The sequence below is a fragment of the Taeniopygia guttata genome, chromosome 2, assembly GCF_048771995.1.
Source record: "Taeniopygia guttata chromosome 2, bTaeGut7.mat, whole genome shotgun sequence".
NCBI lineage: Eukaryota > Metazoa > Chordata > Aves > Passeriformes > Estrildidae > Taeniopygia > Taeniopygia guttata.
The window spans coordinates 649154-674349 of record NC_133026.1 but is presented as its reverse complement, the minus strand read 5'-3'; the positions used below and the strand labels follow the sequence as shown (position 1 = coordinate 674349).

The 25196-nt window shown below is 66.7% G+C and overlaps 2 protein-coding genes, 1 long non-coding RNA gene and 1 other non-coding gene across 8 annotated transcripts in view; 1 reads left to right on the top strand and 3 right to left on the bottom strand.

Annotated features, from left to right (window-relative positions):
- SCAP (SREBF chaperone) overlaps positions 1-9468 on the top strand; it is a 50602-nt gene extending 41134 nt beyond the window's left edge. For 3 of the 5 annotated variants that reach the window (XM_041714190.2, XM_072925212.1, XM_072925213.1), the window contains exons 17-23: positions 155-674; positions 3017-3102; positions 3628-3710; positions 4913-5079; positions 6905-6985; positions 7573-7779; positions 8296-9468. In XM_041714190.2, the coding sequence (XP_041570124.2) occupies positions 155-674; positions 3017-3102; positions 3628-3710; positions 4913-5079; positions 6905-6985; positions 7573-7779; positions 8296-8541 (1390 nt within the window). In that variant the 3' untranslated portion in view covers positions 8542-9468. Of the gene's footprint in view, positions 1-154; positions 675-3016; positions 3103-3627; positions 3711-4413; positions 4513-4579; positions 4651-4912; positions 5080-6904; positions 6986-7572; positions 7780-8295 lie in introns of those variants that run through there. The other 2 variants (XM_072925214.1, XM_072925215.1) reach the window with 2 other exon arrangements.
- Positions 9469-9520: 52 nt separating this feature from the next.
- PTPN23 (protein tyrosine phosphatase non-receptor type 23) lies at positions 9521-23270 on the bottom strand. The gene is made up of 25 exons (XM_030266940.4): positions 23098-23270; positions 21341-21415; positions 20311-20438; positions 19616-19692; positions 19491-19540; positions 18799-18930; positions 18413-18493; positions 17901-18032; positions 17689-17736; positions 17490-17546; positions 17291-17349; positions 16986-17065; positions 16783-16897; positions 16011-16076; positions 15762-15907; positions 14965-15273; positions 14175-14329; positions 13950-14101; positions 13561-13740; positions 11556-13389; positions 11282-11463; positions 10710-10814; positions 10466-10604; positions 10258-10377; positions 9521-10174 (listed from the first exon to the last, which is right to left on the bottom strand). Exons 1-25 carry the CDS (start codon positions 23179-23181, stop codon positions 9623-9625), a joined length of 5058 nt encoding a protein of 1685 aa, XP_030122800.4. The 5' UTR covers positions 23182-23270; the 3' UTR covers positions 9521-9622.
- Positions 23271-24022: 752 nt separating this feature from the next.
- Positions 24023-25173, bottom strand: LOC115494079 (uncharacterized). The gene is made up of 2 exons (XR_012054391.1): positions 24531-25173; positions 24023-24142 (listed from the first exon to the last, which is right to left on the bottom strand). It is a non-coding gene; the product is annotated as an uncharacterized lncRNA (long non-coding RNA).
- On the bottom strand, positions 24286-24414 carry LOC115494157 (small nucleolar RNA SNORA9). Its single transcript, XR_003959159.2, has one exon. It is a non-coding gene; the product is annotated as a small nucleolar RNA SNORA9 (small nucleolar RNA).
- Positions 25174-25196: the final 23 nt, after the last annotated feature.

Genomic DNA, 25196 nt, shown 5'->3' with positions numbered 1-25196 from the left:
CCCAGGTATGGCCCTGTCCCTGTCCCCATGGCCCAGTGCTCCCCAAACCCAGGCATGGCCCTGTCCCTGTCCCTGTCCCTGTCCCTGTCCCCACAGCCCCGTTGCCCCAGGCAGGAGCCACCCCCGAGCTGCTGAGCTCTGTCCCTCCTTGCAGGCTGCGCAGGGACAGCAGCGGCATCTTCGACTACCAGGAGGGCTGGGATCCCAGCCCGGACGGCAAGAACGGGCTGGAGGACTCCTTGGAGAGCAGCCAGCAGCTGAAGCGGCTGCTGGGGCCCCCCCAGCCGCCCCTGTTCTGCGACCAGCCCGACCTCAGCTCCCTCATCGACACCAATTTCCTGGAGCGCGCTGGGACGGCCGCATCCGAGCCGCGGCTGCGCGCCGTGGGCGCTCGCCACAGGGACTCGGGCTACGACTTCAGCAGCCTGGTTGGGAAGGTGTACGAGGAGCACGGCAGCGCCGGCGGCAGGAACGGCACCTTCCCGGGGCTCTCGGCCCCGCACGGCCCCGACGAGCGCGGCCTCGCGGACCGCAGCCCCGGGGACGAGCCCTGCGCCGGCTGCGACAGGTCCTCACCCCCGCAGTCCTGGGGAGGCGACCTGGAGAGCTCCATCTGGAGCCTGGAGCTGCAGGGGAACCTCATCGTGGCTGGCAGGAGCAACGGCAGGCTGGAGGTGAGGAGGGGACACGGCACTGGGGAGGTGGAGGTGAATGGGGACACAGTAACGGGGAGGTGGAGGTGAATGGGGACACAGTAATGGAGAGGTGGAGATGAAGAGTAGGGACACAGCAATGGGAAGGTGGAGATGAGGAACCAGGACACAGTAACAGGGAGGTAAAGTGAGGAGCAGGGTCACAGTAATGGGAGGTGGAGGTGAGGAGCGGGGACACGGCACTGGGAAGGTGGAGATGAATGGGGACACAGTAACAGGAGGTGGAGATGGGGGAAAGGGACACAGTAATGGGGAGGAGATGATGGGGGACAGGGACACAGTAATGGGAGGTGGAGATGATGAGCAGGGATGCAGTAACAGGTGGAGATGAGGAACAGGGACACAGTAATGGGAGGTGGAGATGGGGGACAGGGACACAGTAACAGGGAGGAGGAGATGGGGGACAGGGACACAGTAATGGAGAGGTGAAGATGAAGAGTAGGGATACAGCAACGGGAAGGTGGAGATGAGGAGCCGGGACACAGTAACAGAGAGGTGGAGATGAGGAGCAGGGATGCAGTAATGGGAGATGGAGATGGGGGACAGGGACACAGTAATGGGGAGGAGGAGATGAGCAGGGACACAGTAACGGGGAGGAGGAAATGAGCAGGGACACAGTAATGGGAAGGTGGAGATGAATGTGGACACAGTAACGGGGAGGAGGAGATGGGGGACAGGGACACAGTAACAGAGAGGTGGAGATGAGGAGCAGGGATGTACTAACAGGGAGGTAGAGTGAGGAGCAGGGTCACAGTAATGGGAGGTGGAGGTGAGGAGCGGGGACACGGCACTGGGAAGGTGGAGATGAATGGGGACACAGTAACGGGAGGAGGAGATGAGGGACAGGGACACAGTAATGGGAGGTGGAGATGATGAGCAGGGATGCAGTAACAGGTGGAGATGAGGAACAGGGACACAGTAATGGGAGGTGGAGATGGGGGACAGGGACACAGTAACAGGGAGGAGGAGATGGGGGACAGGGACACAGTAATGGAGAGGTGAAGATGAAGAGTAGGGATACAGCAACGGGAAGGTGGAGATGAGGAGCCGGGACACAGTAACAGAGAGGTGGAGATGAGGAGCAGGGATGCAGTAATGGGAGATGGAGATGGGGGACAGGGACACAGTAATGGGGAGGAGGAGATGAGCAGGGACACAGTAACGGGGAGGAGGAAATGAGCAGGGACACAGTAATGGGAAGGTGGAGATGAATGTGGACACAGTAACGGGGAGGAGGAGATGGGGGACAGGGACACAGTAACAGAGAGGTGGAGATGAGGAGCAGGGATGTACTAACAGGGAGGTAGAGTGAGGAGCAGGGTCACAGTAATGGGAGGTGGAGGTGAGGAGCGGGGACACGGCACTGGGAAGGTGGAGATGAATGGGGACACAGTAACGGGAGGAGGAGATGAGGGACAGGGACACAGTAATGGGAGGTGGAGGTGAGGGACGCGGACACAATAACAGGGAGGAGATGGAGGACAGGGACACAGTAATGGGAGGTGGAGATGAATGGGGACACAGTAATGGAGAGGTGAAGATGAAGAGTAGGGATACAGCAACGGGAAGGTGGAGATGAGGAACCAGAACGCAGTAACAGAGAGGTGGAGATGAGGAGCAGGGATGTAGTAATGGGGAGGTAGAGTGAGGAGCAGAGTCACAGTAGTGGGAGGTGGAGATGAATGGGGACACAGTAAAGGGAAGGTGGAGATGGGGGACAGGGACACAGTAACGGGGAGGAGATGGGGGACAGGGATGGGGGACAGGGACACAGTAACAGAGAGGTGGAGATGAGGAGCAGGGATGTAACGGGGAGGTAGAGTGAGGAGCAGGGTCACAGTAATGGGAGGTGGAGATGAGGGACAGGGATGCAGTAACAGGTGGAGATGAGGAGCAGGGATGCAGTAATGGGAAGTGGAGATGAGGAGCAGGGATGCAGTAATGGGAAGCTGGAGATGAGCAGGGATGCAGTAACAGGTGGAGATGAGGAACAGGGATGCAGTAATGGGAAGTGGAGATGAGGAGCAGGGATGCAGTAATGGGAAGCTGGAGATGAGCAGGGATGCAGTAACAGGTGGAGATGAGGAACAGGGATGCAGTAATGGGAAGCTGGAGATGAGGAACAGGGACACAGTAACAGGAGGCAGGAGGTCACACAGCCTGGGAGCATGGCACAGGGAGCTGTGACCTGCTCACAGCTCAGGGGCTGGGAGCAGAGCACAGGGAGCTGTTGAGGACCCCACATCCCCCTGTGTCCCGTGCTCCTCTGGCCAGTGTCACCGCAGTGACCCCTCCTCCCCCAGGTGTGGGATGCCATCGAGGGGACCCTCCGCAGCAGCAACGATGAAGGACAATCCGGCATCACAGCCCTCGTCTTCCTCAACAACAGGTAACTCCTTGTGCAGTGCTGGGACGTCTCGTCCTTGGAATCAGTGTCGTGGAATGTCCTGAGCTGGAAGGGGCCCCCAAGGATCATGGAGTCCAACCTTGGCTCTGCCCAAGACACCCCAACAACCCCACCCTGTGCCTGAGAGCTTTGTCCAAACACTTCTGAGCTCTGGCAGGGTTGGAGCCCATCCAGTGTCCAACCACCTTTTCTTGCTATCCAGCCTCACATCCAGCCTGATCCTTCTGTGTATCCACCTCTCAGCAGCTTTCCTGGCTCCAGGCTGCTCCAGCAGCCACTTCTCCAGCCCTCAGTCTTGCCAGCAGCTGAATATCCGGAGGGTTTCAGGGCTGGGACACCTTTGGGTGCCTGCTGTTCCAGGGGCACTGCCATTGTCCGGTCCATTCAGAGCTGTGGCCAGTGCCCTGCAGCACCTCCCGGGGGTGGGTGCCCTGTGCTTGGCCTGGGGGTGTCCAGGTTTGGGGCTCAGGGAGGGGCCTCTCCTCAGCCCCCCCGTTTCTCCCTCAGGATCGTGGCTGCCCGGCTGAACGGCTCCTTGGATTTCTTCTCTCTGGAGACACACACGTCCTTGAACCACCTGCAGTTCCGAGGTGAGCAGGGGTTGGAATGTCAGCGTGCTGCCCTGGGCTCCTGCCGTCCCCTCCTCCCTCTTCCTCCTGGGAGCTGAGTCTTCCTCACAGCCCTTCAGCTTTGGTGGTAACTGCTCCGAAAGCAGCCAGGGCTGTGCTGAGCTGAGGGCTGCTGGGGGAGCTCCCTGTGCTGGGACACCATTCCCCATCATCCCCCTGCTGCTTTTCCCCAGGGTGTGGGGCTGGATCTCCAGCTCTTCCAGGGCCATCTCTGCCCTTACCTCCTTCCACTTGTCCCTCCTTTCTCCCTGTCCCACTTGTTCCCAGCCCGGGAACAGCCACAGCACAGCCCAGAGTGGCCATGGGGGTGACTGGTTAGAGCAGGGGGTTCCTTTGCTCCTGGAGCAGAACAGAGGGGATAATTCCCATGGGATACTGGGGGGACATCCTTCCCTGAGAGAGCGGCGAGGAACTGGGATGGATTTCCTGGAGAAGCCGTGGCTGCCCCATCCCTGGGAGCATCCAAGGCCAGGCTGGACGGGGCTCTGCCAGGAGCAGCCCGGGACAGTGGAAAGTGTGGGGCTGATGGGATTTAGGGGCTCTTCCACCCAAAGCAGGAATTCTCTGAGCCTGCTGAGCCCTCAGCGTGGTTATTCCCAAGAACCCCACAGCCCAGGCGCCCTTCCCTTCCCTTGCCCTGCCAGCCATGTGTGTGTGCCCGCAGGTGGCCCTGGCAGGAGCAGCCTGGGACAGTGGAAAGTGTGGGGCTGATGGGATTTAGGGGCTCTTCCACCCAAAGCAGGAATTCTCTGAGCCTGCTGAGCCCTCAGCGCCCCACAGCCCAGGTGCCCTTCCCTTCCCTGCCCTGCCAGCCGTGTGTGTGCCCGCAGGTGGCCCGGGCAGGGGCAGCCCGGGACAGTGGAAATGTGGGACTGATGGGATTTAAGGGCTCTTCCACCCAAAGCAGAATTCTCTGAGCCTGCTGAGCCCTCAGAGCCCCACAGCCCAGGTGCCCTTCCCTTCCCTGCCCTGCCAGCCGTGTGTGTGTGCCCACAGGTGGCCCGGGCAGGAGCAGCCCGGGACAGTGGAAAGTGTGGGGTTGATGGGATTTAGGGGCTCTCCCATCCCAAGCAGGAATTCTCTGAGCCTGCTGAGCCCTCAGCGCCCCGCAGCCCAGGTGCCCTTCCCTTCCCTTGCCTTGCCAGCCGTGTGTGTGCCCGCAGGTGGCCCGGGCAGGGGCAGCCTGCCGCCCTCACCGGAGCTGTGCCGCGGCGCCGCGCTGCGCTGCCGGCTGACCCACGGCGTGCCCTGCGCCCACCACAAACCCATCACCGCCCTGCGCGCCGCCGCCGGGCGCCTCGTCACCGGCAGCCAGGACCACACGCTGAGGGTGAGCGCCGGGGACGGGGATGGGGACGGGGATGGGGACAGGGACAGGAGCATGGGATGGGGACAGGGGAAAGGAGCACAGGACAGGGACAGGGAGCACGGGATGGGGACACGGGCACAGACAGGAGCACAGGATGGGGTCAGGGACAGGGACAGGGACGGGGACAGGAGCATGGGATGGGGACAGGGAGCACAGGACAGGGACAGAGACACGGGCACGGGATGGGGGACAGGGACAGGGACAGGAGCATGGGATGGGGGACAGGAGCACAGGATGGGGACAGGGACAGGGACGGGGACAGGAGCATGGGATGGGGACACGGACAGGGACAGGGGACGGGGACAGGGGCATGGCCCATGGGACAGGGACAGGGACGGCGACAGGAGCACAGGATGGGGGACAGGGATGGGGACGGGGATGGGGACAGGGGACAGGGACACAGGGACGGGGACAGGGACGGGGACAGGGATGGGGATGGGGATGGGGACAGGGACACAGGGACAGGGACGGGGACACGGACAGGGAGCACGGGACAGGGACAGGGAGCACGGGACAGGGACAGGGACGGGGACAGGGACAGAGCGCATGGGACAGGGACAGGGATGGGGACAGGGACGGGGAGAGGGACAGGGGACAGGGACACAGGGACAGGGATGGGGACAGGGTCAGGGAGCACAGGACAGGGACAGGGACGGGGACAGGGAGCACAGGACAGGGACAGAGACAGGGGACAGGGACAGGGGACAGGAGCACAGGACAGGAACAGGGACAGGAGCATGGGACGGGGACAGAGACACGGACAGGAGCACGGGATGGGGCAGGGACAGGGACAGGGGACAGGGAGCAGGGCCCGTGGGACAGGGACAGGGACAGCTGCAGGGGCATGCGGGCAGGGTGGCTCCAGGAGCTCCCTGGGGTCTGTTCCTCTGCCTGCATGGGGCATGGGAGGAGGTGAAGGACAGAGCCTGGTGAGTGTCACCCTGAACCCTCGTGCCTTGGGAATGGGCGACTTCAGAGAGTTATGGAATCATTGAGGGTGGGAAAGATCTTCAACACTATCCAGTCCAGCCAGTCCCCAGCACTGCCAAGGCCACCACCAACCCATGTCCCCAATTCCCACATCGACGTGGCTTTAAAATCCCTTCAGGGCTGGGGACTCCACCTCTGCCCTGGGCAGCCCCTTCCAATGCCTGACCACCCTCTCCCACAAAGTTTTCCCAATATCCAACCTAAACTTCCCTCTCCTCCTGTCCCTGTTCCCCAGGCTGCCCCTCCTGTCAGGAGCTGTGCAGAGCCACAAGGTTCCCCCTGATCCCCCTTTTCTCCAGGCTGAGATCCTTCCCAGCTCCCTCAGGAATTCTCCAGCCCCTTCCCAGCTCCATTCCCTGTCCTGGACACGCTCCAGGTCTTCCTGTCAGGGGGACCCAAAGCAGCTCCCAGGATCTGAGGCCCCTGAGCAGGGCCAGCACAGGGGGACAGTCCCTCCCTGGTCTTGTGGCCACACTGGTTCTGATACAATCCAGGTGCTGTTACCTTCTTGCACAGCTGGGCACAGCTGGTCACATCCAGCAGCACCCCAGGGTCCTTCCCAGCTTTCCAGCTCCTGTGTGCTCAGACTGGAGCATTCCACGAGGTTGCTGTGACATGCCCCGAGTGGCAGATCCAGGTTCCAGGATGTCCCCTGTCCCCTTCAGCTGTGCAGTCACTGCCCTGGCACCGCCCTGAGGTGCCCCTGCCCTGCCCTGCAGCACCCCGAGGCCCCTGGCTGTGCTGCAGTGGGAGCTGGGCTGGCCCCAGAGCCTGACTCGGGCCTCTCCTGCCCCAGGTGTTCCGGCTGGAGGACTCGTGCTGCCTGTTCACCCTGCAGGGCCACTCGGGGGCCATCACAGCCGTGTACATCGACCAGGTACGGGGAGCTGCTGGGCCTGAGCCCTCACACCTGAGCCCTCACACCTGAGCCCTCACACCTGAGCCCATCATTGAGGTCACACCTCAGCCCACCCCTGGCCCACCCCTGAGCCCGGGGCTCGGCTGGGGGCACTCACCTGGTTCCTGCATCTCTCTGGCCAAGCCAGAGTTTTCCCCCAGTTCTCTGTGAGCTCGGCAATCTCTTTCCCTGGAGGTCTCTCTGTCGCTTCTCTGTCCTTCTGGAGCAGGGAATCCCTGTTCCTGCATGGCCAGATCGGGCTGAACAGGCCTGAAACGAGGTCTGTGCCCCCAGGGAGGCTCTGCCCCCACCCCCAGGAGGAGTGGGGGTCCCCAGTGTGCTCCTACAGCAGCGTGTGCCCCCAGGTGCTCTCCCACCCCACAGGAGTGACCTCGGGTGCCTCTGCACTTGGGGCTCCTGGGGGGCCCGGGCTGCTCCCGCAGGCTGCTCAAACCCAGGGAACAGGCAGGGCAGCCCTGGGCTGGCAGTGCAGGGCTCCAGCCCCGCTCAGGTCACCTCCTGCAGCCACAGTGCCAGGGTGCTGACACGCTCCCGGTGTCCCCCAGACCATGGTGCTGGCCAGCGGCGGGCAGGACGGGGCCATCTGCCTGTGGGACGTGCTGACGGGCAGCCGGGTCAGCCACATGTTCGCCCACCGCGGGGACGTCACCTCCCTGACCTGCACCACGTCCTGCGTCATCAGCAGCGGCCTGGACGATGTCATCAGCATCTGGGACCGCAGCTCGGGCATCAAGCTCTACTCCATCCAGCAGGTGGGACCTGGGGGCAGCTGGGGAGGGTTAACAGGGAAATTGTTTGGCTTGGAAAACCCTCGGAGACCACAGAGTCCAACCACCCCCTCCCCGTGCTGCCAAGGCCACCGCTGATTGTGTCCCCAGTGCCACATTCACAGGGCTTTTAATCCTTCCAAGGAACGGGGCTGCTCTGCTCCCCTGGGCAGCCCCTTCCAAAGTCTCATCACCCTTTCCATGGGGAAATTCCTGCTGTGCCCACCCTGAGCCTGCCCTCCCCAGCCTGAAGCTGTTCCCTCTGCTCCTGTCCCTGTTCCCCTGGCTGTCCCCTCCTTGTGCAGAGCCACAAGGTCCCCCCGATCCCCCTTTTCTCCAGGCTGAGACTCCCCAGCTCCATCTCACACCCTCCTGGGTTTTCCTTGGAGGCTGAGGAGCCTCTGGAGCAGCTCGGAACAGCCTCCCTGGCACACGCAGGGCTCAGCTCAGGGGCTCAGGCCGGGTCCTGCCCTCGGAGCTCAGCTCTGCGCCCTCCCGCAGGAGCTGGGCTGCGGTGCCAGCCTGGGCGTCATCTCCGACAACCTGCTGGTGACGGGCGGCCAGGGCTGCGTGTCCTTCTGGGACATCGGCTACGGGGACCTGCTGCAGACCGTCTACCTGGGCAAGAGCAACGAGTCGCAGCCGGCGCGGCAGATCCTGGTGCTGGAGAACGCCGCCATCGTCTGCAACTTCGGCAGCGAGCTCAGCCTGGTCTACGTGCCCTCGGTGCTGGAGAAGCTGGACTGAGCAGCAGGAGGGACCGGGGCCGGGGTCCGCTCGGCTCCGGCGGTGCCACCGGAGCGACTCCGCTCACCGAGCGCGGAGGGGCCGCTCCGCCCGGTCCGGACCTTCGGGCGGTCCCGGGGAGCCCCGGCAGCCGGGGAAGGACCGGGACAGACCCGTTCTGGGCACGGCTCGGCCCCCACGTGCCTTAGGGCGCGGCAGGGCCCCGCCCGATCCCGCAGCTGCCCCCGCTCTATTTATTTATACGCTGTAAATAGTTATTTATTGGGGCGGGGGGCGCGGGGCTCCAGCCCCGCCAGCGCTGCCCTGGACGTGCCCTGGCAGAGCTGCCCTGCCCGGCTCCCTCCTGCGCCCCGTCTGCAGCAATAGCACCTTCCTCCTCCTCCTCCTCATCCTCCTCATCCTCCCCTTCCCGCTGCGGGGCCAGAGGAGGCTTTTCTCAGGTTGGGAGCGGGCGGAGCTCTCGCCCCCCTCCTGCAGGCGCCGGGGAGGGACCGAGCGGGGACACGGCGGGACCAACGAGCACAGCCAGGGACAGGACGAGGTGCAGCACCCGGGGGTCCCCCCGAGCCGGGGCTGCCCCCAAACCGGGGCTCCCCACAAACCGGGGCTCACCCCAAACCGGGGCTGCCCCCAAACCGGGGCTCCCCCCAAACCGGGGCTCCCCCCGAGCCGGGGCTCCCCACAAACCGGGGCTCCCCACAAACCGGGGCTGCCGGCCCCTCCCGCCCGTGTCCGTTCCCGACCCCCGGTGATTGTAGAGGCGGCGCCGGGCTGGGGCAGGGGGACCCCCGGGACCCCCGGGACCCCGGCCCAGCCCCCGCGGGTGGCCTTCGCCCGGCTGTACCTTTGTGCTGTACAGGGGACGCTTTTTGTACCGATCGTGTTTTATAACGTGTGCGGAACATCCATTAAACGGAACTAACCCGAGCCTGGCTCTGCCCTGACCCCCCCCAGCTCCCGGCAGCACCAGGCCCGGCCCTGCAGATAAACTCGCTTTATTTTAGTAGCAAAGAGCTGAAAAAGTCACTTCTACCTGGAGTCAGACCAAGTGGGGCTGGGGGCCGGGGGGCCCCCACCCCCCTCACGCCTTGTTGAGGGTCCAGAGGGGGTCGAGCATGCTGAGGGGGTCGTCGCTGGGCCGGGGGGCGCGGAGCCCCTCGCCCGGCTGTGCCTGGAGGAAATTCTGCTTGTTCATGCGCTGCTTGCCCTTGAGGGATGCATCCAGGCTGAAAGCCTCGGGCGTCAGCGAGGCCAGCAGCTCCAGGGAGGAGGAGGAGGAGGAGGAGGCTGGGGGGGCAGCGGGGGGCTCTGCCGGCGCCCCCGGCCCCTCGGGGCTCTCCCCCACAACGTGGTTGCTGCTCTCAGCATCGCCCGATGCCTCGGGGAGCGGCGGCCTCGGGGAGGGGGGATCGGGGGCCCCAACGCCATCCACGACACCGTCAGGAACCGCCAGCGGCACCTCGGGCTCCTCCGGGGCCGGGGCCGGGCCGGGATCCCCCCCCCAGCCCTCGGCGGGCTCGGCGCTGGGACCCCCCCCCGGTTTGATGCTGAGCTTGGCGATGGTGGCCTGGATGGAGCTGATGGGCACGTCCCCCCCCAGCACCAGGTCCTGCGGGTCCTGCTGGAAGTAGAGCTGGGGGAGAGCGGCCCGTGAGGGTGAGGGTGAGGCCGGGCAGGGCCGCAGCCCCCCGAGCCCCCCACGCGCCCCTAACCCACCTTGGGGGAGCTGCTGCTGCTGGGGGGGGGCTTGGCCGGGCCCGGGCCCCCCACGCCGTGGCGCAGCAGCAGCTGCTCGGCGTGCAGCAGCACGGCCTCGAAGCAGAACTTGAGGTGCAGCTGCAGGGCAGAGAAGGGGAGGTGGTGAGGAGGTGGTGAGGCCCGTGGGGTGCAGCCCCCCACCCCACACGCCGCCCCCACGCAGTACCTTCTCCTGCAGCATGTGTTTGCGCTGCTGCCGCATGCGCCGCACCAGCTGCGCCAGGTCCGGGATGCCATTCCCGGCCTCCAGCTCCTGCACGGCGGCGTAGAGCAGGCAGAACGCGCCGGTGCGGCCCACGCCGGAGCTGCGGAGAGACCCCCGAGCCGTGCCAGAGCCCCGAGATGGGGGAGCCCCTCTCCCCCGCCCCAGAGCCCCTCTCCCCCGCCCCCAGAGCCCCCCACCCGCTCACCTGCAGTGCACCACCACCGGGGTGTGCAGCGGGCGCTGGTGCAGGTAATGGCCGTGCACCTCCTGGATGAAGCGCAGGAGGCTCCCCTTGCTGTCGGGCAGGCCCCTGGGGTGGGGGAACACGCGTTCGCTGGGGGGGGTCTGCACCCAGACCCCCGACGGGTCAGGGCTGCCCAAACACCCTCCCCGACGCCGGAGCAGAGGTCCCAGAACCGCTCCCCCAGAAGATCAGGGTCCCCCAAGCCCCCCCAGAAGATCAGGGTCCCCCAAGCCCCCCCAGAACTGCCCCCGCAGAAGATCAGGGTCCCCCAAGTCCCCCCAGAACCACCCCCGCAGAAGATCAGGGTCCCCAAACCCCCCCAAACCCCCCCAGAACCGCCCCTGCAGAAGATCAGGGTCCCCCAGAACCGCCCCTGCAGAAGATCAGGGTCCCCCAAACCCCCCCAGAACCGCTCCCGCAGAAGATCAGGGTCCCCCAAACCCCTGTAGAAGATCAGGGTCCCCAAGGCCCCCCAGAACTGCTCCCCCAAAAGATCAGGGTCCCCCAAACCCCCCCTTTGTCCCCCAGCGTACAGCTCAGGCCAGGAGGTGAACTGGAGGTGGGCCACGGTGCGTTTGAGGCTCTGGTCGCGGTACTGCAGCGTCAGCATCCGCTCCACGTGCGTGGGGGTGACCCGCAGCCCGGTGAGCGCCACGCTCAGGGGGCCGTGGGCCACGGGCTGGCCCCGCTCCGCCGGGAAGTACCGGAGCACCTTCTGCCGGGGACAGCCGTCAGCACGGCCTGGTGGCCCTTGGGTGCCACCCACGGGCACCGGGCAGGGTGTCCCACCCCCGGGACAGGGCGCACCTTGTCCAGCTCCTGCTCGGACACCAGCATGACGACCACGGAGACCTTCTGCTCGTAGATCATGAGCCAGAAGTCGGCGGCGGTGCCGAGCAGCGGGGCCTGGGTGGCGATGAGCGCGGGGCAGTACGGGGACAGGTCCTCCACGCGGCTGGCGTTGATGTAGTCGTCCTTGCCCGAGCGCAGCACCACGCGGTTGCGGTCGTAGGGCATGATGTCCTGGTGGCGGTTCTTCATGGAGTAGCAGCGGGCGATGGCGATGGAGCGCTGCCGGGCGTCGCGCTCCTGGGCCTCCTGCAGCTCCTTCCAGAGCGCATCCAGCTCGGATCCGCCGCCGGGCACGGGCCGCTCCAGGCGCTGGGCCAGGCCGCGGAACCGCTCCAGCTCGGCCAGCAGCCGCCGCACGCGCTCGGGCTCCGCGTACGGGTCGGCCTCGATGAGCTGCACGGCCCTGGGCCGCTGCCCCTCCTGCGGCCCGGCCTTGGTGGGCTGCAGCAGCCCCCCGGGCGCGGCCGAGCCGCCGGGCTGGCTCTCGGGGCTGGAGGACAGCAGGTCGGCGGGGCAGGGGCTCTGCCGGGGGAACGGAGAGTCCCCGGAGCCCGGTGGGGGCGGCCGCGGTGCCGGGGGCTGCACGGGCAGGGCCGGGGATGGGGACGGGGCTGGGGATGGGACCAGCGGGCCCTGCACCACCACGGTGCCCGGCAGCGGGCCGGGAGAAGGGGCCTGGCTGTGGCTGGGCTGGGTGGGCACGGGGGGACACAGGGCCACGGTCCCGGGGGGAGCCGGGCTGGGGCAGAAGGTCAGGGCCGGGGAGCCGGGGGGCACCGGCTGCAGCCCCGCCAGGGCCGGGGGGCCGCTCTGGGCGGGGGTCCCGGGGAAGGGCACGGGCCCCGGGCGTGGGGCGAGGCCCGTGGGGGGCAGCGAGTCCTGCCCGGGCAGCGGGTAGAGCTGGGGCGGCAGCGGCGCCCCCGGAGCGGCGAAGCGCTGCTGGGGGAACTGGGGCGCCAGGGGGACTCGGGGGGGCGGCTGGAAGGGCAGAGGGGCCTGGGCTCGGCCCGGGGGCAGGAAGGGACCCGGGGGGAACTGCGGGGCGAAGGCGGGCGGCGGCTGGGCCGGGGGAAAGGGCGGCTGAGCCGCGGCCCCGAAGGGCTGGACCCCCGGTGCGGGGTAGGGGAAGGGTCCCGGGGGGCGCTGGGGCGGCAGGAACGGGCCCGCGGGGGCCCGGGGGGGCACGGGGCAGCTGGAGATGGGGGCCTGGACGCTGTCCACCGTGGTGGTGGCCGGGCGCGTCCCGGGGGGCTCCGGGCCAGCCCCGGGGGGAGCCCCGGGCGGGCGGAGCGGGCCGGGGGCCGGGCCCAGCCCGTAGGCAGCGGCGGGCAGGGGTCCGTGCTGCGGGGACGAGCGCGGCGGAGGCCCCGGGGCAGCCCCACCGAAGGCCGGGAAGAGCGGAGCGGCGGCGGGGCCGGCCGGGGCCGAGGGCTGCAGCAGCGGCCCCGGTACCGGCCCGGCGGCGGCGAAGGGACCGGGCACGGCGGGCGGCCCGGGCAGGCGGTAGCGGCCCGGGAAGGGCGGAGCGGGGGGCAGCGGGGCTCCGGGCAGCGCCCCCGGCAGCAGGAAGGGCTCCGGGGCCCGCAGCCCCCCGGGCAGGGCGGTCAGCACCGGCAGCTGGCCCAGGGGCCCGGGCAGCAGCTCCGGGGGGACGCTCCGCAGCTCCTCCGGCAGCTCCGGCAGCACCAGCGAGCTCAGCTCGGCCGCATCGGGACCCTCCTCCAGCGGCTTCTTCTGCAGGGGGGGCTTGGGGGCCGTGGGCCGGGGGGGCGGCTGCTTCTTCAGCTCCCTGAGGGGGCTGGGGGTCAGTGTGGGGCTGGCTGCCATCCCCCTGCTGCCCTACAGGCACCAGGAGCCCCCCTGCCCCCAGACCCCCCCTGCCCCCAGACCCCCGCCCACAGCTCCCCAAGGCCCCTCTCAGCCCGGGGGTCCCGCTGCCCCCCGCTCTGTGCCCACCCACCTCTCCAGCAGCTGCTGCCGGTGGGCCTCGCTGGCCTGGCACGCAGCCCGTGCCCGCTCCAGCAGCTTGGCCGCCTTCCCCTCCAGGTCTGTGTAGAAATCCTTCCCCTCCTGGGACTTCTTCATCAGGTCCTCGTAGGCCTCGTAGGAGGCCACCAGGGTCTGCACGGTGGTGTTCCACCTGGGCAGGGACACAGCACCTGGGTAAGGGTGGGCACCCAGCTCTGGGGACCCTCCGGTTCCCACCGGGATGGGCACAAGGACGGGACAAAGCCACCAGAGCCTCAGCAGTGGGGGGGACAGGAGAAGCTGGTGGTGGTCCCAGGGGCTGGGGGCTGTTCCTGGGCACCGAGACCCCCCCAGAGCACCGAGACCCCCGTCCTCACTCACTTGTGCTCCACCTCGGCCAGGGCCTTGCGCACGGCCGCGTATTTGACGTTGGCGTCGGTCAGGGCCTTGAGCACGTTCTCCTGGGCAGCCAAGTTCTGCTCCAGGTACACCTTCAGCTGGTCGTACTTCTTCAGCTGCTCCTCAAAGAGCTTCTGCCGGGACACGGGAGGGTTGGCAGGGCTGGGGACAGCACGGTCCCCAATGGGGGGCTGTCCCCAAGCCCACCTTCATCTCGGAGCGGTCAGCGGTGACCAGCGAGGTGGTGATGTCGTCCTTCTGGATCATCTCCCGCAGCTGCTGCTCCAGGGACATCCGCTGGTCCCGCATCTCCTGCACCTTGGCCAGGATGCGCTTCAGGTTCTGCAGCACCTGTTTGTCCTCTGCGGGTGGGGCGGGTCAGGGCCGGGAACCGGGACAATCTCTGTCCCCTTTGTCCCCAAGCAGGACCCGCTTGGCACGTTCCCTGGTGTGCCAGTGCCGGGTGACACACGGGGACCCCCGGGGGGCACGGAGAGGGACAGTCCTGCCTCCCCCAGCCCAGGGACACTGCCAGTACCCTGGGGGGACACAAGGGGGACAAAAGCCCTCCCTCCCCCAGCCCAGGGACACTGCCACCACCCTGGGGGGACACAAGGGGGACAGTCCGGCCCAGGGACACTGCCACTGCCCTGAGGGGACACAAGGGGTACAGCCCTGCCTCCCCCGGCCCAGGGACACTGCCACTGCCCCAGGGGGACACAGAGAGGGACAGTCCTGCCTCTCCCAGCCCAGGGACACTGCCACCACCCTGGGGGACACAAGGGGTACAGCCCTGCCTCCCCCACCCCAGGGACACTGCCACTGCCCCAGGGGGCACAAGGGGTACAAAAGCCCTGCCTGGGGGGACACAAGGGGTACAAAAGCCCTGCCTGGGGGGACACAAGGGGTACAAAAGCCCTGCCTGGGGGGACACAAGGGGTACAGCCCTGCCTCCCCCAGCTGGGGGGACCTTCCAGCCCCCCGGGGCAGCACTCACCGTCGGAGAGGGCGGGGGTGGGCAGTGCTGCCCGCACCTGCTCCAGGGGCCCGCCCAGCAGGCGCAGGTTGCCCAGGTGCAGGTTCATGGCGCGGTGCAGCTCGGTGTTGGTGAAGCTCGCCTTCTCGTGCAGCTCCAGGTACTTGGAGCACTCCTTGCTGACCTCGGCCAGCCCCGGGGGCGACCCTGGGGCAGGTGGGACCCTCCCCAGCAGCTCCTGCAGCTTCTGCTCCTGCGCCTCGTCCTCCTCCAGCAGGTCCCGGATCTCCTTCAGCGACGCCTCCACGTCCGTGAAGACCCCGGAGAGCACTGGGGGGGCACACGGGGGGGTTGGTGGGTGTGGGGCCACCTCTGCCTGCCCCGGGCCTGGAGCTGGGCACAGACACGGACACGGCAGCCCAGGCATTGGGGTGCTGAGCACCCCCACCCTTGGGGTGATTCCCCCTCCCATCCAACTGGGAAAATGCTTCGGGATTCAGGGATTTATGTCACTACAGAACCAGCCATCGGTGAAAACACTCCCAATACATTGGGCAGGGAGTGATGCTGGCCCCAGGGCCCCAGCCCCAGGCAGGCAGCAGCAATAACCCCAGGCCCTGGCAGGGAGCAGTGCCAGCCCCAGCCCCTGGCAGCAGTGCCAGCCCCAGGCCCTGGCAGGCAGCAGTGCCAGCCCCAGCCCCAGGCAGGGAGCAGTGCCAGGCCCTGGCAGGGAGCAGTGCCAGCCCCAGGCCGTGGCAGGGAGCAGCCCCAGCCCCAGGCCCTGGCAGCAGTGCCAGCCCCAGGCCCAGAGCCCTCACCCTGCATGGACTGCACGAGGTTGCGCACGGTGTCCGGGCGCACGCTGAGCGCGGCGCATTTCTCCATCAGCACGGGCGGGATGTGGTTGTACATGTCCAGGTTGTCCACGGTCTCGGGGTCCAGCTGCATGGAGTCCATGAACTGGCTGTGGGACACAGAGGGGCCCCTGAGGGGTGGCAGTGTCCCCCCGCCAGGGGCTCGGCAGCGCCGGGACCCCGTGGGGCAGCAGGGCCGGGCCCCTCACGTACTCCAGCACTTCGTTCTTGGCTTCGATCTTGGCCATCACGTCCCGCAGCAGTTTGGCCTTTTCCTCGCTGGGATGGGACAGAACAGAACAGTCCATGAGGCCAGGGGAACACCCAGCGGGTTCCACAGCCCCAGCTCCAGCCATCCCATCCCATCCATCCCATCCCTCCCATCCTGTCCCATCCCATCCAACCCATCCATCCCATCCCATCCAACCCATCCCATCCATCCCATCCCGTACATCTCATCCTGTCCCAACCCATCCCATCCCATCCATCCCATCCTGTCCCATCCCATCCTGTCTCATCCCATCCCACCCATCCCGTCCAACCCATCCCATCCAACCCATCCCATCCAACCCATCCCATCCATCCCATCCCATCCATCCCATCCCATCCATCCCATCCCATCCAACCCATCCAACCCATCCCGTCCCATCTCATCCAACCCATCCCATCCCATCTCATCCAACCCATCCCATCCCATCCCATCCAACCCATCCCGTCCAACCCATCCCATCCCATCCTGTCCCAACCAACCATCCCATCCAACCCATCCTGTCCAACCCATCCCATCCTGTCCCATCCCATCCATCCCATCCCATCCCATCCCATCCCATCCATCCCAACCCATCCCATCCAACCCATCCCATCCCAGCCAGAGCCTGAACACGCCTGTACATGGATGCCCAGGACACGCCTGTACATGGATGCCCAGGACACACCTGTACAGGGATGCCCAGGACACACCTGTACACGGATGCCCAGGACACACCTGTACAGGGACGAGGCCTCATGGGCAGCCATGGGCACCAGCTTGGCGAAGATGTCGGGGCCGGTGACGGCGGGGTCGGTGGGGTTGACGGGCAGAGCCTTCACCAGGGGGGCACCTGAGGGACACATCGGGCTGGGACCGCTCCCGGGGGGAGGCTCCCCTCAATCCCAGCAGCTCCCTGTCCCCCCCAAAGCCCCCCTGACCTTTGACAGACTGCAGAGTGTCCAGCGCGGGCACGGCCTCGTGGTAGATGAAGTCGTTGTCCTTTTTGGCTGAATTGTACCTGGAAAGGGGAATGGTGCTGGGAGGGAAGGAGCAGCTGGCATTGCTGGCTCCCCAAACTCGCTCCCAGCGGGATCAGCCCCCCTGGCTCTCCTGGGATTGCCCCAGCACTTCCCACAGCAGCCATCCATGCACAGGGCCTGGGGCAGCGCTCAGGACACCGGGAACGCTCCCCAGGCTCCCTGCCCACCAACATTCCCGACCCTGGGCTGCCCCACAGACTCACTTCCCACCAATGACATCCATGGTGAACCTCAGCGCTTCCTGCACCGTTTCAGGCTGGCCCTGTGGGATGGAGAGGGGGAATCGCTGTCTGAGCACCCCAGATGGGGTGGGAGAGGCCTGGGGGCAGCTGGGTGCTGACACCCACCCAGTCCTGCTCCTCCTGCAGCCCAGGGCCCCCAGTCCCAGGGGCAGGAACCCACCTTGGCCAGCTTGATGGCCTCGTTGAGCTTGTCCAGGGCGCTCTGGAAGTAGATGACCTGTGGAGAGAGGCACTGTCCTGGCTCTGCCCAGCCCAGGGCTCCCCACGGACACACAGCCCCTTCCAGGACACAAGCCCCTTCCCAGGACCCCGATCCAGAGGCTGCAGAGGATGAAATGGGAGGACACGGCCCCACTTACCCTTTCCCCAAACTTCTGCTGCTCCTCAGCCTGTTTCCCCATGTGCAGCTGGAAGGAAACTGGGATCAGAGCTCTGTAACTCCAGGGAGAGCTTTGAGAGGGGGAGGAAAAGCCCAGGGAGCAGCCAGGGCTGCTCCAGAGCTGGCAGGAGCATCCCGAGGCGGGATGGGAGCACAGGCAGAGCCCCCCAGCCCCAGCTCCCCCTCACTCACGTGGGCCACGGCAGCGAAATAATAGATTTTCATTTGAACCAGTTTCTTCCAGTCCTTCTGGATCTTGCCCAGCAGCGAGGCCGTCTCCGAGTTCTCCAGGGCCCGGCAGGCCTCCTTGTAGTAATCCACCACCTGGGGGAGGACAGGAGAACTGGAATTCCAGATCCCAGGGGACCAGAGCAGGGCAGCGATGGGGAACCACCAGCACCACAAGGAGCAATGGTGGGGGAGCTCAGGGATGAGCTGGGGGCCACAGCCAGGGACTGCCACCAGCCCAGGCTGCTCCCAGCCCCGTCCAGCCTGGCCTTGGACACTCCCAGGGATCCAGAGGCAGCCCCAGCTGCTCTGGGAAATCCATTCCAGTGCCTCCCCCACCTCACAGGCAAGAATTCCTTCCCAATACTCCCCCCACGTCTCCCGTTCCCTGTGTCCTGTCACTCCAGGCCCTCTCCAGCTGCTGCTCCCAGAGCAGTGGGAGCAGGGCCGTGCTGGGAGCAGCCCCTGGAGCTCACCTGGGCACTGATCCGGGCCACAAGGAAGCTTTTCCTGTTGTCCAGCATGGACTTCTCCAGGAGACACTCCTGTGCCTGGCCCTGCCAGGGACAAGAGAGGAATGTTCAGTGTCCCCAGCCCTTGGGACAGCCCAGAGCCCTGGCAGGACCCACTGGCTCCAGCCCCTTTCCCAGGGGATGGATGTGGCACAGGGAATACCAGCCCTGAGGGCGCCTGGCGAGCCCAGGAGTGGCACTGAGCCTCCCTTGCCCCCCAAAACCTCCTTCCCCAGCACCCCAGACCCCCAGAGCACCCCTGGGGGACAGCGGGGTCCTGTGCCCGTGGATCCTCAGGGAGCACCGAGGGCACAGACACCTGGAGGGTGCCAGTGGTGCCCAGCCCCTACCAGCATCAGGTTGATGTTGAGGCTGAGGATCTGGTGGCTCATGTCCACGCTGTACGAGTGTGGGAAGTGATCCCGCAGGTAGGTGAAGGCACCAGCAGCACACTGGAAGTGGGTGCAGGAAACCTTCATGCCCTGAGGGGATGGAATTGTTGGGTTTGGAGATGACTTCCCAAACCCTGGAGTCCACCCCTGACCATGTCCCCAAGTGCCACATGCACAGGGCTTTGAGCGATGGGGACTCCATCACTGCCCTGGGCAGCTGGGGAGGGCTGGAGAGCCCTTTCCAAGAGGAACATTCCCAATATCCCACCTGAGCCTCCCCTTGAGGCCATTCCCTCTTGTCCTGTCACTTGGGAGCAGAGCCACACCCTCTGGCTGTCCCCTCCTGTCCCCAGGGTCCCTCCTGGTGCTCCACCCCTTCCCCAGACACCCCTCGATGTCCTGTACCTGGACAGCCCAGAGACCCCAGGTTCTGCCAGTGCCCAGCCCGGGGACAGCCTGGGGACAGCACAGGGACAGCCCTGTCCCTGCCCAGCCTGGGGACAGCTTGGGGACAGCCTGGGGACAGCCCTGCCCAGCCTGGGGACAGCCTGGGGACAGCCTGGGGACAGCCCTGCCCAGCCTGGGGACAGCCCAGCCCTGCCCTGTCCCACCCAGCTGGCACTGCCCGGTGCCACCTGCGTCCCCGTTACCTCCTCGGACACGCGCTTGTCCATGGCTCCCAGCATGGAATGCAGAGCTCCTGTGGGGACAGGGGGGCTCAGTGGGGCAGGGCCACCCCAGGGAGCCCCAGAGCTGCAGGACTTGGGGGGCTCACCCAGGTTGTAGAGGACACAGGCCTGCTCGTACTTGATGTCCTCGTGTGTCACCGCCTTGCCCGAGAAGATCTCGGTCCTGGGGGGCAGGGGCACAGGACAGGGGTTCTCCCAGGAGCAGGAATTACTGGGAACCCCGTTCCCCAAGGGTTCCTGAGATCCCCATCCCCAGGCCCCATTCCCTAAGGGTCCCCTGGGACCCCCCAGTGCCACCCCAGGCAGGACCCCATTCCCCAAAGGTCCCCTGGGACCCCCCCAGTGCCACCCCAGGCAGGACCCCATTCCCCAGGACAGCACGGGGCCACCCCTGGGGCCATCCCAGGAGGGACCCCATTCCCCAAAGGTCCCCTGGGACCCCCCCAGTGCCACCCCAGGGAGGGACCCCATTCCCCAAAGGTCCCCTGGGACCCCCCTGTGACATCCCAGGCAGGACCCCATTCCCCAGGACAGCATGGGGCCACCCCTGTGCCACCCCAGGAGGGACCCCATTCCTCAAAGGTCCCCTGGGATCCCCCAGTGCCACCCTGGCCAGGACCCCATTCCCCAAAGGTCCCCTGGGACCCCCCCAGTGCCACCCCAGGCAGGACCCCATTCCCAGGGGGTTCCTTGAGCAGCCCCTCCCCAAGGGGTGGGCATGGCCACATCCTGCCTGGCCCAGCCCCCCATCCCAGACCCCCCATGCCAGCCCCCTCCTCACCAGGTGACGGGCACGGCCGCCTCCTGCCCCTGGCCCATGGGGATGCGGCTCTGCAGGAAATGCAGCTGCCCCAGGTACTTGCGCAGGGTGCTGCAGCCCTCAAAGTCCCTGGGGACGCTGACCGCGCTCTGGGAGGAGGAAGAGGAGGAGGAAGAGAGAGGAGGAAGAGAGAGGAGGAAGAGGGAGGAGGAAGAGGGAGGAGGAAGAGGGAGGAGGAAGAGGGAGGAGGAAGAGGGAGGAGGAAGAGGGAGGAGGAAGAGGGAGGAGGAAGAGGGAGGAGGAAGAGGGAGGAGGAAGAGGGAGGAGGAAGAGGGAGGAGGAAGAGGGAGGAGGAAGAGGGAGGAGGAAGAGGGAGGAGGAAGAGGGAGGAGGAAGAGGGAGGAGGAAGAGGGAGGAGGAAGAGGAGAGGAGGAAGAGGAGAGGAGGAAGAGGAGAGGAGGAAGAGGAGAGGAGGAAGAGGAGAGGAGGAAGAGGAGAGGAGGAAGAGGAGAGGAGGAAGAGGAGAGGAGGAAGAGGAGAGGAGGAAGAGAGAGGAGGAAGAAGAGGAAGAGGCTCTGGGCACTGCTGCTCCAGGCAGGAGCAGCAGCTGTCCCACAGGGGAGGCTGGAGCCAGTCCCATGCTCGGGATGGGCTCCGGGAAAGCCTCAGGAATAGCTGAGTTCTCCCCAAAACGAGTCTGGGGGAGCTCCTTATGGATTGGGGGGAGCAGGGCAGGAAAACGTGGTTCTGCACCCCCAGCACAGCTCCCAGGGCCGGGACAGCCACGGGATTGGGGTGTCCTGGGGGTGTCTGGGCCCCCCCGGGTTTGGGGAGCTGTCCCTGTCCCCCCAGGGCCACCCCAGGAGCTGTCCCTGCCCCCCAGGGCCACCCCAGGAGCTGTCCCTGTCCCCCCAGGGCCACCCCGGGAGCTGTCCCTGCCCCCCCCGGGTTTGGGGAGCCGTCCCTGTCCCCCCAGGGCCACCCCAGGAGCCGTCCCTGCCACCCCAGGAGCTGTCCGTGTCCCCCCAGGGCCACCCCGGGGTGCCCTCACCTGCCGGAGCAGCTCCAGCTTCCGCAGCTCCTCGTTGTAGCTCTCCGGGTTCTCCCCATAGTTCTTCAGCACGAACTGCGGGCGGCGGAGGATGAGCGGTGGGACCGGCTCCCGCAGCGGCGGGATACCGGGACACCGGGACAGCGGCGGGGCGGCGGCGGGAGAGGCGGAACGGACACCCGCGGGCGGCCCGGGAACGGGAGCGGGAACGGGAGTGGGAGCGGGGAATGGCACCGGGAACGGGGAATGGCACCGGGAGTGGGAGCGGGGAATGGCACCGGGAACGGGGAATGGGAGTAGGGAATGGGAGCAGGAGTGGGAACGGGGAATGGCACCGGGAACGGGATCGGAGAGTGGGAATGGCACTGGGAATGGGAGCGGGGAACAGGAGCGGGGAATGGGAGCGGGGAATGGCACCGGGAACGGGATCGGGGAATGGGAACGGGGAATGACACCGGGAACGGGAGTGGGAATGGCACCGGGAACGGGGAATGGCACCGGGAGTGGGAGCGGGGAACGGCACCGGGAACGGGATTGGGGAGTGGGAATGGCACCGGGAACGGGAGTGGGGAACGGGAGCGGGGAGTAGGCATGGGAGCGGGGAATGGCACCGGGAGTGGGAGCGGGGAACGGGATAGGAGGGGATGGAAGTGGGGAATGAGAGCAGGGAATGGGCACGGGGAACGGGAGCGGGGAGTGGGAGCGGGAATGGCACCGGGAACGGGAGCAGGGAGTGGGAACGGGAACGGGGAATGGCACTGGGAGTGGGAGCGGGGAATGGCACCGGGAACGAGATCGGGGAGTGGACATGGGAGCGGGAAATGGCACCGGGAATGGGTGGGGGAAACGGGATAGGAGGGGATGGAAGTGGGGAATGGGAGCAGGGAATGAGCACGGGGAACGGGAGCGGGGAGCGGGAATGGGAGCGGGGAACGGGATAGGAGGGAATGGGCACCGGGGAAGTGGCACAGGGAATCAGGGATGGGATCAGGGATGGGATCGGGGAACGGGAGCGGGGAATGGGAGCGGTAATGGCACCGGGGAACGGGAGCGGGGAGCGGGATAGGAGGGAATGGGCACCGGGGAACGGGCACAGGGAATCAGGGATGGGATCAGGGAACGGGAGCAGAAATGGCATCGGGGAATGGGCACCGGGGAACGGGCACCGGGAATCAGGGATGGGATCGGGGAACGGGATAGGAGGGAACGGGCACCGAGGAATGGGCACCGGGGAACGGGCACAGGGAATCAGGGATGGGATCGGGGAACGGGAGCGGGGAACGGGATCAGAAGTGGCATCGGGGAACGGGAGCGGGGCACGGCTCCGGGATGGGATCGGGAAGGGCTGAGGGTGGAAAAGGCACTTACGGGCACCGGGAAGGCGCCCCCGGCCCCGCGGTGCGGCACGCCCGGTACACTCCCGGGGAGGGAGCGACACAACCGCCCCGGAGCCCCCCAGTGCCCCCCACCCACAAACTGAGGGGCACAGCAAGGGCCGGACAGGCCTGCAGCTTGTTACAGCCGTTAATTAAGTGACTAATTAACCAGGCCCAGCGGGGGCGGCAGGGACACGGCGTCAGCCCGAGGCAGAGGGGTCGGCGAGCCAAAGCTCCAGCCCCCGGCGGCTCCAGGGACCCCCCGGCACCGCCTGCCCCGTTCCCCCCGGTGCCTCCCCGGGCTCCCGGGGCCTCCCCGGGCTCCCTCCCGACCCCTCCCAGCCCCCAGCCCCCGCCCCGCCGGGCCTTCCCCGGCCCCACCTTCTTGACGGCGGCGTTGAAGGCGAACTCCCCGGCCTCCTTGAGGTCGAGCCAGATCATGGGCATGCGGGGCACGGCCTCCATCCCGGCACGGCACGGCCCGGCCCGTCCCCGGTGCGCTCCCGGTACGGCCCGGCCCGGCCCGGCCCGCCGGAAGCGCGCGCGGGGGCTCACGGGAAAGCGAGTCCGCGGGGCTCCGAGCCCGGCCGCACTTCCGGTCCCGTTCCCATGGCAACGCCCCACCCCGACACATACCACGCCCACTCGGGGCGGGACAAGCGCTGTTGCCATGGGGACGCCTCGCCCGCTGATTGGAGGACGCGGGTGTTGTCACGGAGAAGCCACGCCCCGGAAGCGGCGCAGTTGTCATGGCAACCGCCACGCCCAGCCCCGCCCCTACCGGGGTGCCGCTAATTAATAACCGCGTTAATTACCCTCCTGCACACCTCCCCGGCCCCGCAGCGTCCCGGTGTGTATTCAGGGCTCCAGGACGCCCCGGTGGTGTCAGGGACACCGTTCTGCCCCTTTAACCTGCTGGCATAACTGTCTGCTCCGTTAATTGATGCACTCATTTAATTGTTTGAGTCATTAGCGGAGCTCTCTGATGGGTTCTGGGAGAGGAGCAGCTCCTCAGCAGCTTCAGGATCCCGTGTCGCTGTCCTGGCCCAGCAGCACCCAGGCAGGGAGCGGCACTGAGGGCACAGGAGATGAGCTCGGGGACAAGGGACACCAGGACACCAGGACTTGGGGACACTGGCTCGGGGAAATGGGACAATCTGAGCCTGGCACATGGGGCCAGCCAGCCCAGGGGACCCAGGGGACATGGGGAATCTGCTCCAGCACCTGAAGCATCTTTTTACCCTGAATCCCCATTTCTATCCCTTTTTACCAGAAACAGGAAATAAAAAAAGCTTTACAATCAAAGCACGTTAAAATCACGGGTTCATGTTTAATTCGATTCTGGTGTCGCTGAATCCTCCTCGTTCTTCCACAGGGAATCTGCCACGGTGCTCTGGCCTCTCCTTCCGTGCCTCTGGATAGATCCCTGTGGGATAAGGGCACACAGCTGGCGCTCATTAACCAGAACAGAGTTAATTACACTCCCCACGGAATGAGCCTGCAATGGGAAAAGCCCCAGGGATCAGGATCAGGAATGTCACCGGCCCTGCTGCCCCTGCCCCGCCGTTCCCGTGTCCGGGGTTTCCATAACCACCCCCGGGAGGCACCGGGAGCGGCCTCAAACGGCCCCGGGATGTTTTAGCAGCGCTGCAGGAATGGTGGGAGCCACGGCAGGCCCCCCCACGCTGGAGCCTGCGGCGGCAGGAGCCGGGGGGACACGGGGACAGCCCGGGAACGTGGCCCCGCTGCCCACGGTGACAGCAGGGAGCCGATGTCCCCGACATTCCCGCGGTATTCCAGCCCCGCAGCCTCACCTGGGCACTGCTGCCGACAGGTAACTCCTGCCAGGACGGAGCTCCGTGTCTCAGTCACGGCATTCCCATGGAATTTCTCCCCTGGCAGACGAGGGGCGAGCACTCGGTAGCCTTAATTAACCAAAACCGCGCTAATTACGGTGCCAAGTCCCGTGAATGTACTTCCTTCTTGCTGGCGGCTTCCTGAGTCCCTGTGGATCCGCGCAGCAGGAGCCTGGAGCGGGGAAAAGCAGGAATGTCACCGGCCCCGCCGTGCCGGGGCTTTCCCCGCAGCCCCCCAAGTCCCACCGAGCTCCTCCCCAGCCCGGCCGTGTCCGGGGCTCCTATGACCGCCCCCGGGAAGCGCCGGGCGCGGCCTCAAACGGCCCCGGGATGCTCTGGCAGCGCTGCAGGAATGGCAGGGGCCACGGCAGGCCCCGCCATGCTGGAGCCTGCGGCGGGAATCCGCTACCGGGGCGGGTTCGGTTCCCCGGGACGGCCCTGCCTGCAACGTACCGCGGCGGGGTCTGATGGGCGGGGAGCCCGGGAGGCAGCGGCGGCGGCGGATGGCGGCGGATACGCGCGGGCCGCCATGGCCCTCACCGGCGGCTGCGGCGGCCATGACTGAGGGAGCGGGCGCGTCGTGATGACGTCACAGAGAGACGCGGGGGGCAGCGCGGGAAGAGC

Bases quoted from the DNA above. Each gene is read 5' to 3' on its own strand.
- PTPN23 (XM_030266940.4), bottom strand. From the start codon at position 23,181: ATGGAGGCCGTGCCCCGCATGCCCATGATCTGGCTCGACCTCAAGGAG. The intron at 16,898-16,985 runs GTCAGGGGGGCT...TGTGTCCCTCAG, and splicing joins CACTCTGCAGTCTGTCAAAG to GTGCCCCCCTGGTGAAGGCT. The intron at 14,330-14,964 runs GTGAGTGCTGCC...CCCCACCCGCAG, and splicing joins CACCCCCGCCCTCTCCGACG to AGGACAAACAGGTGCTGCAG.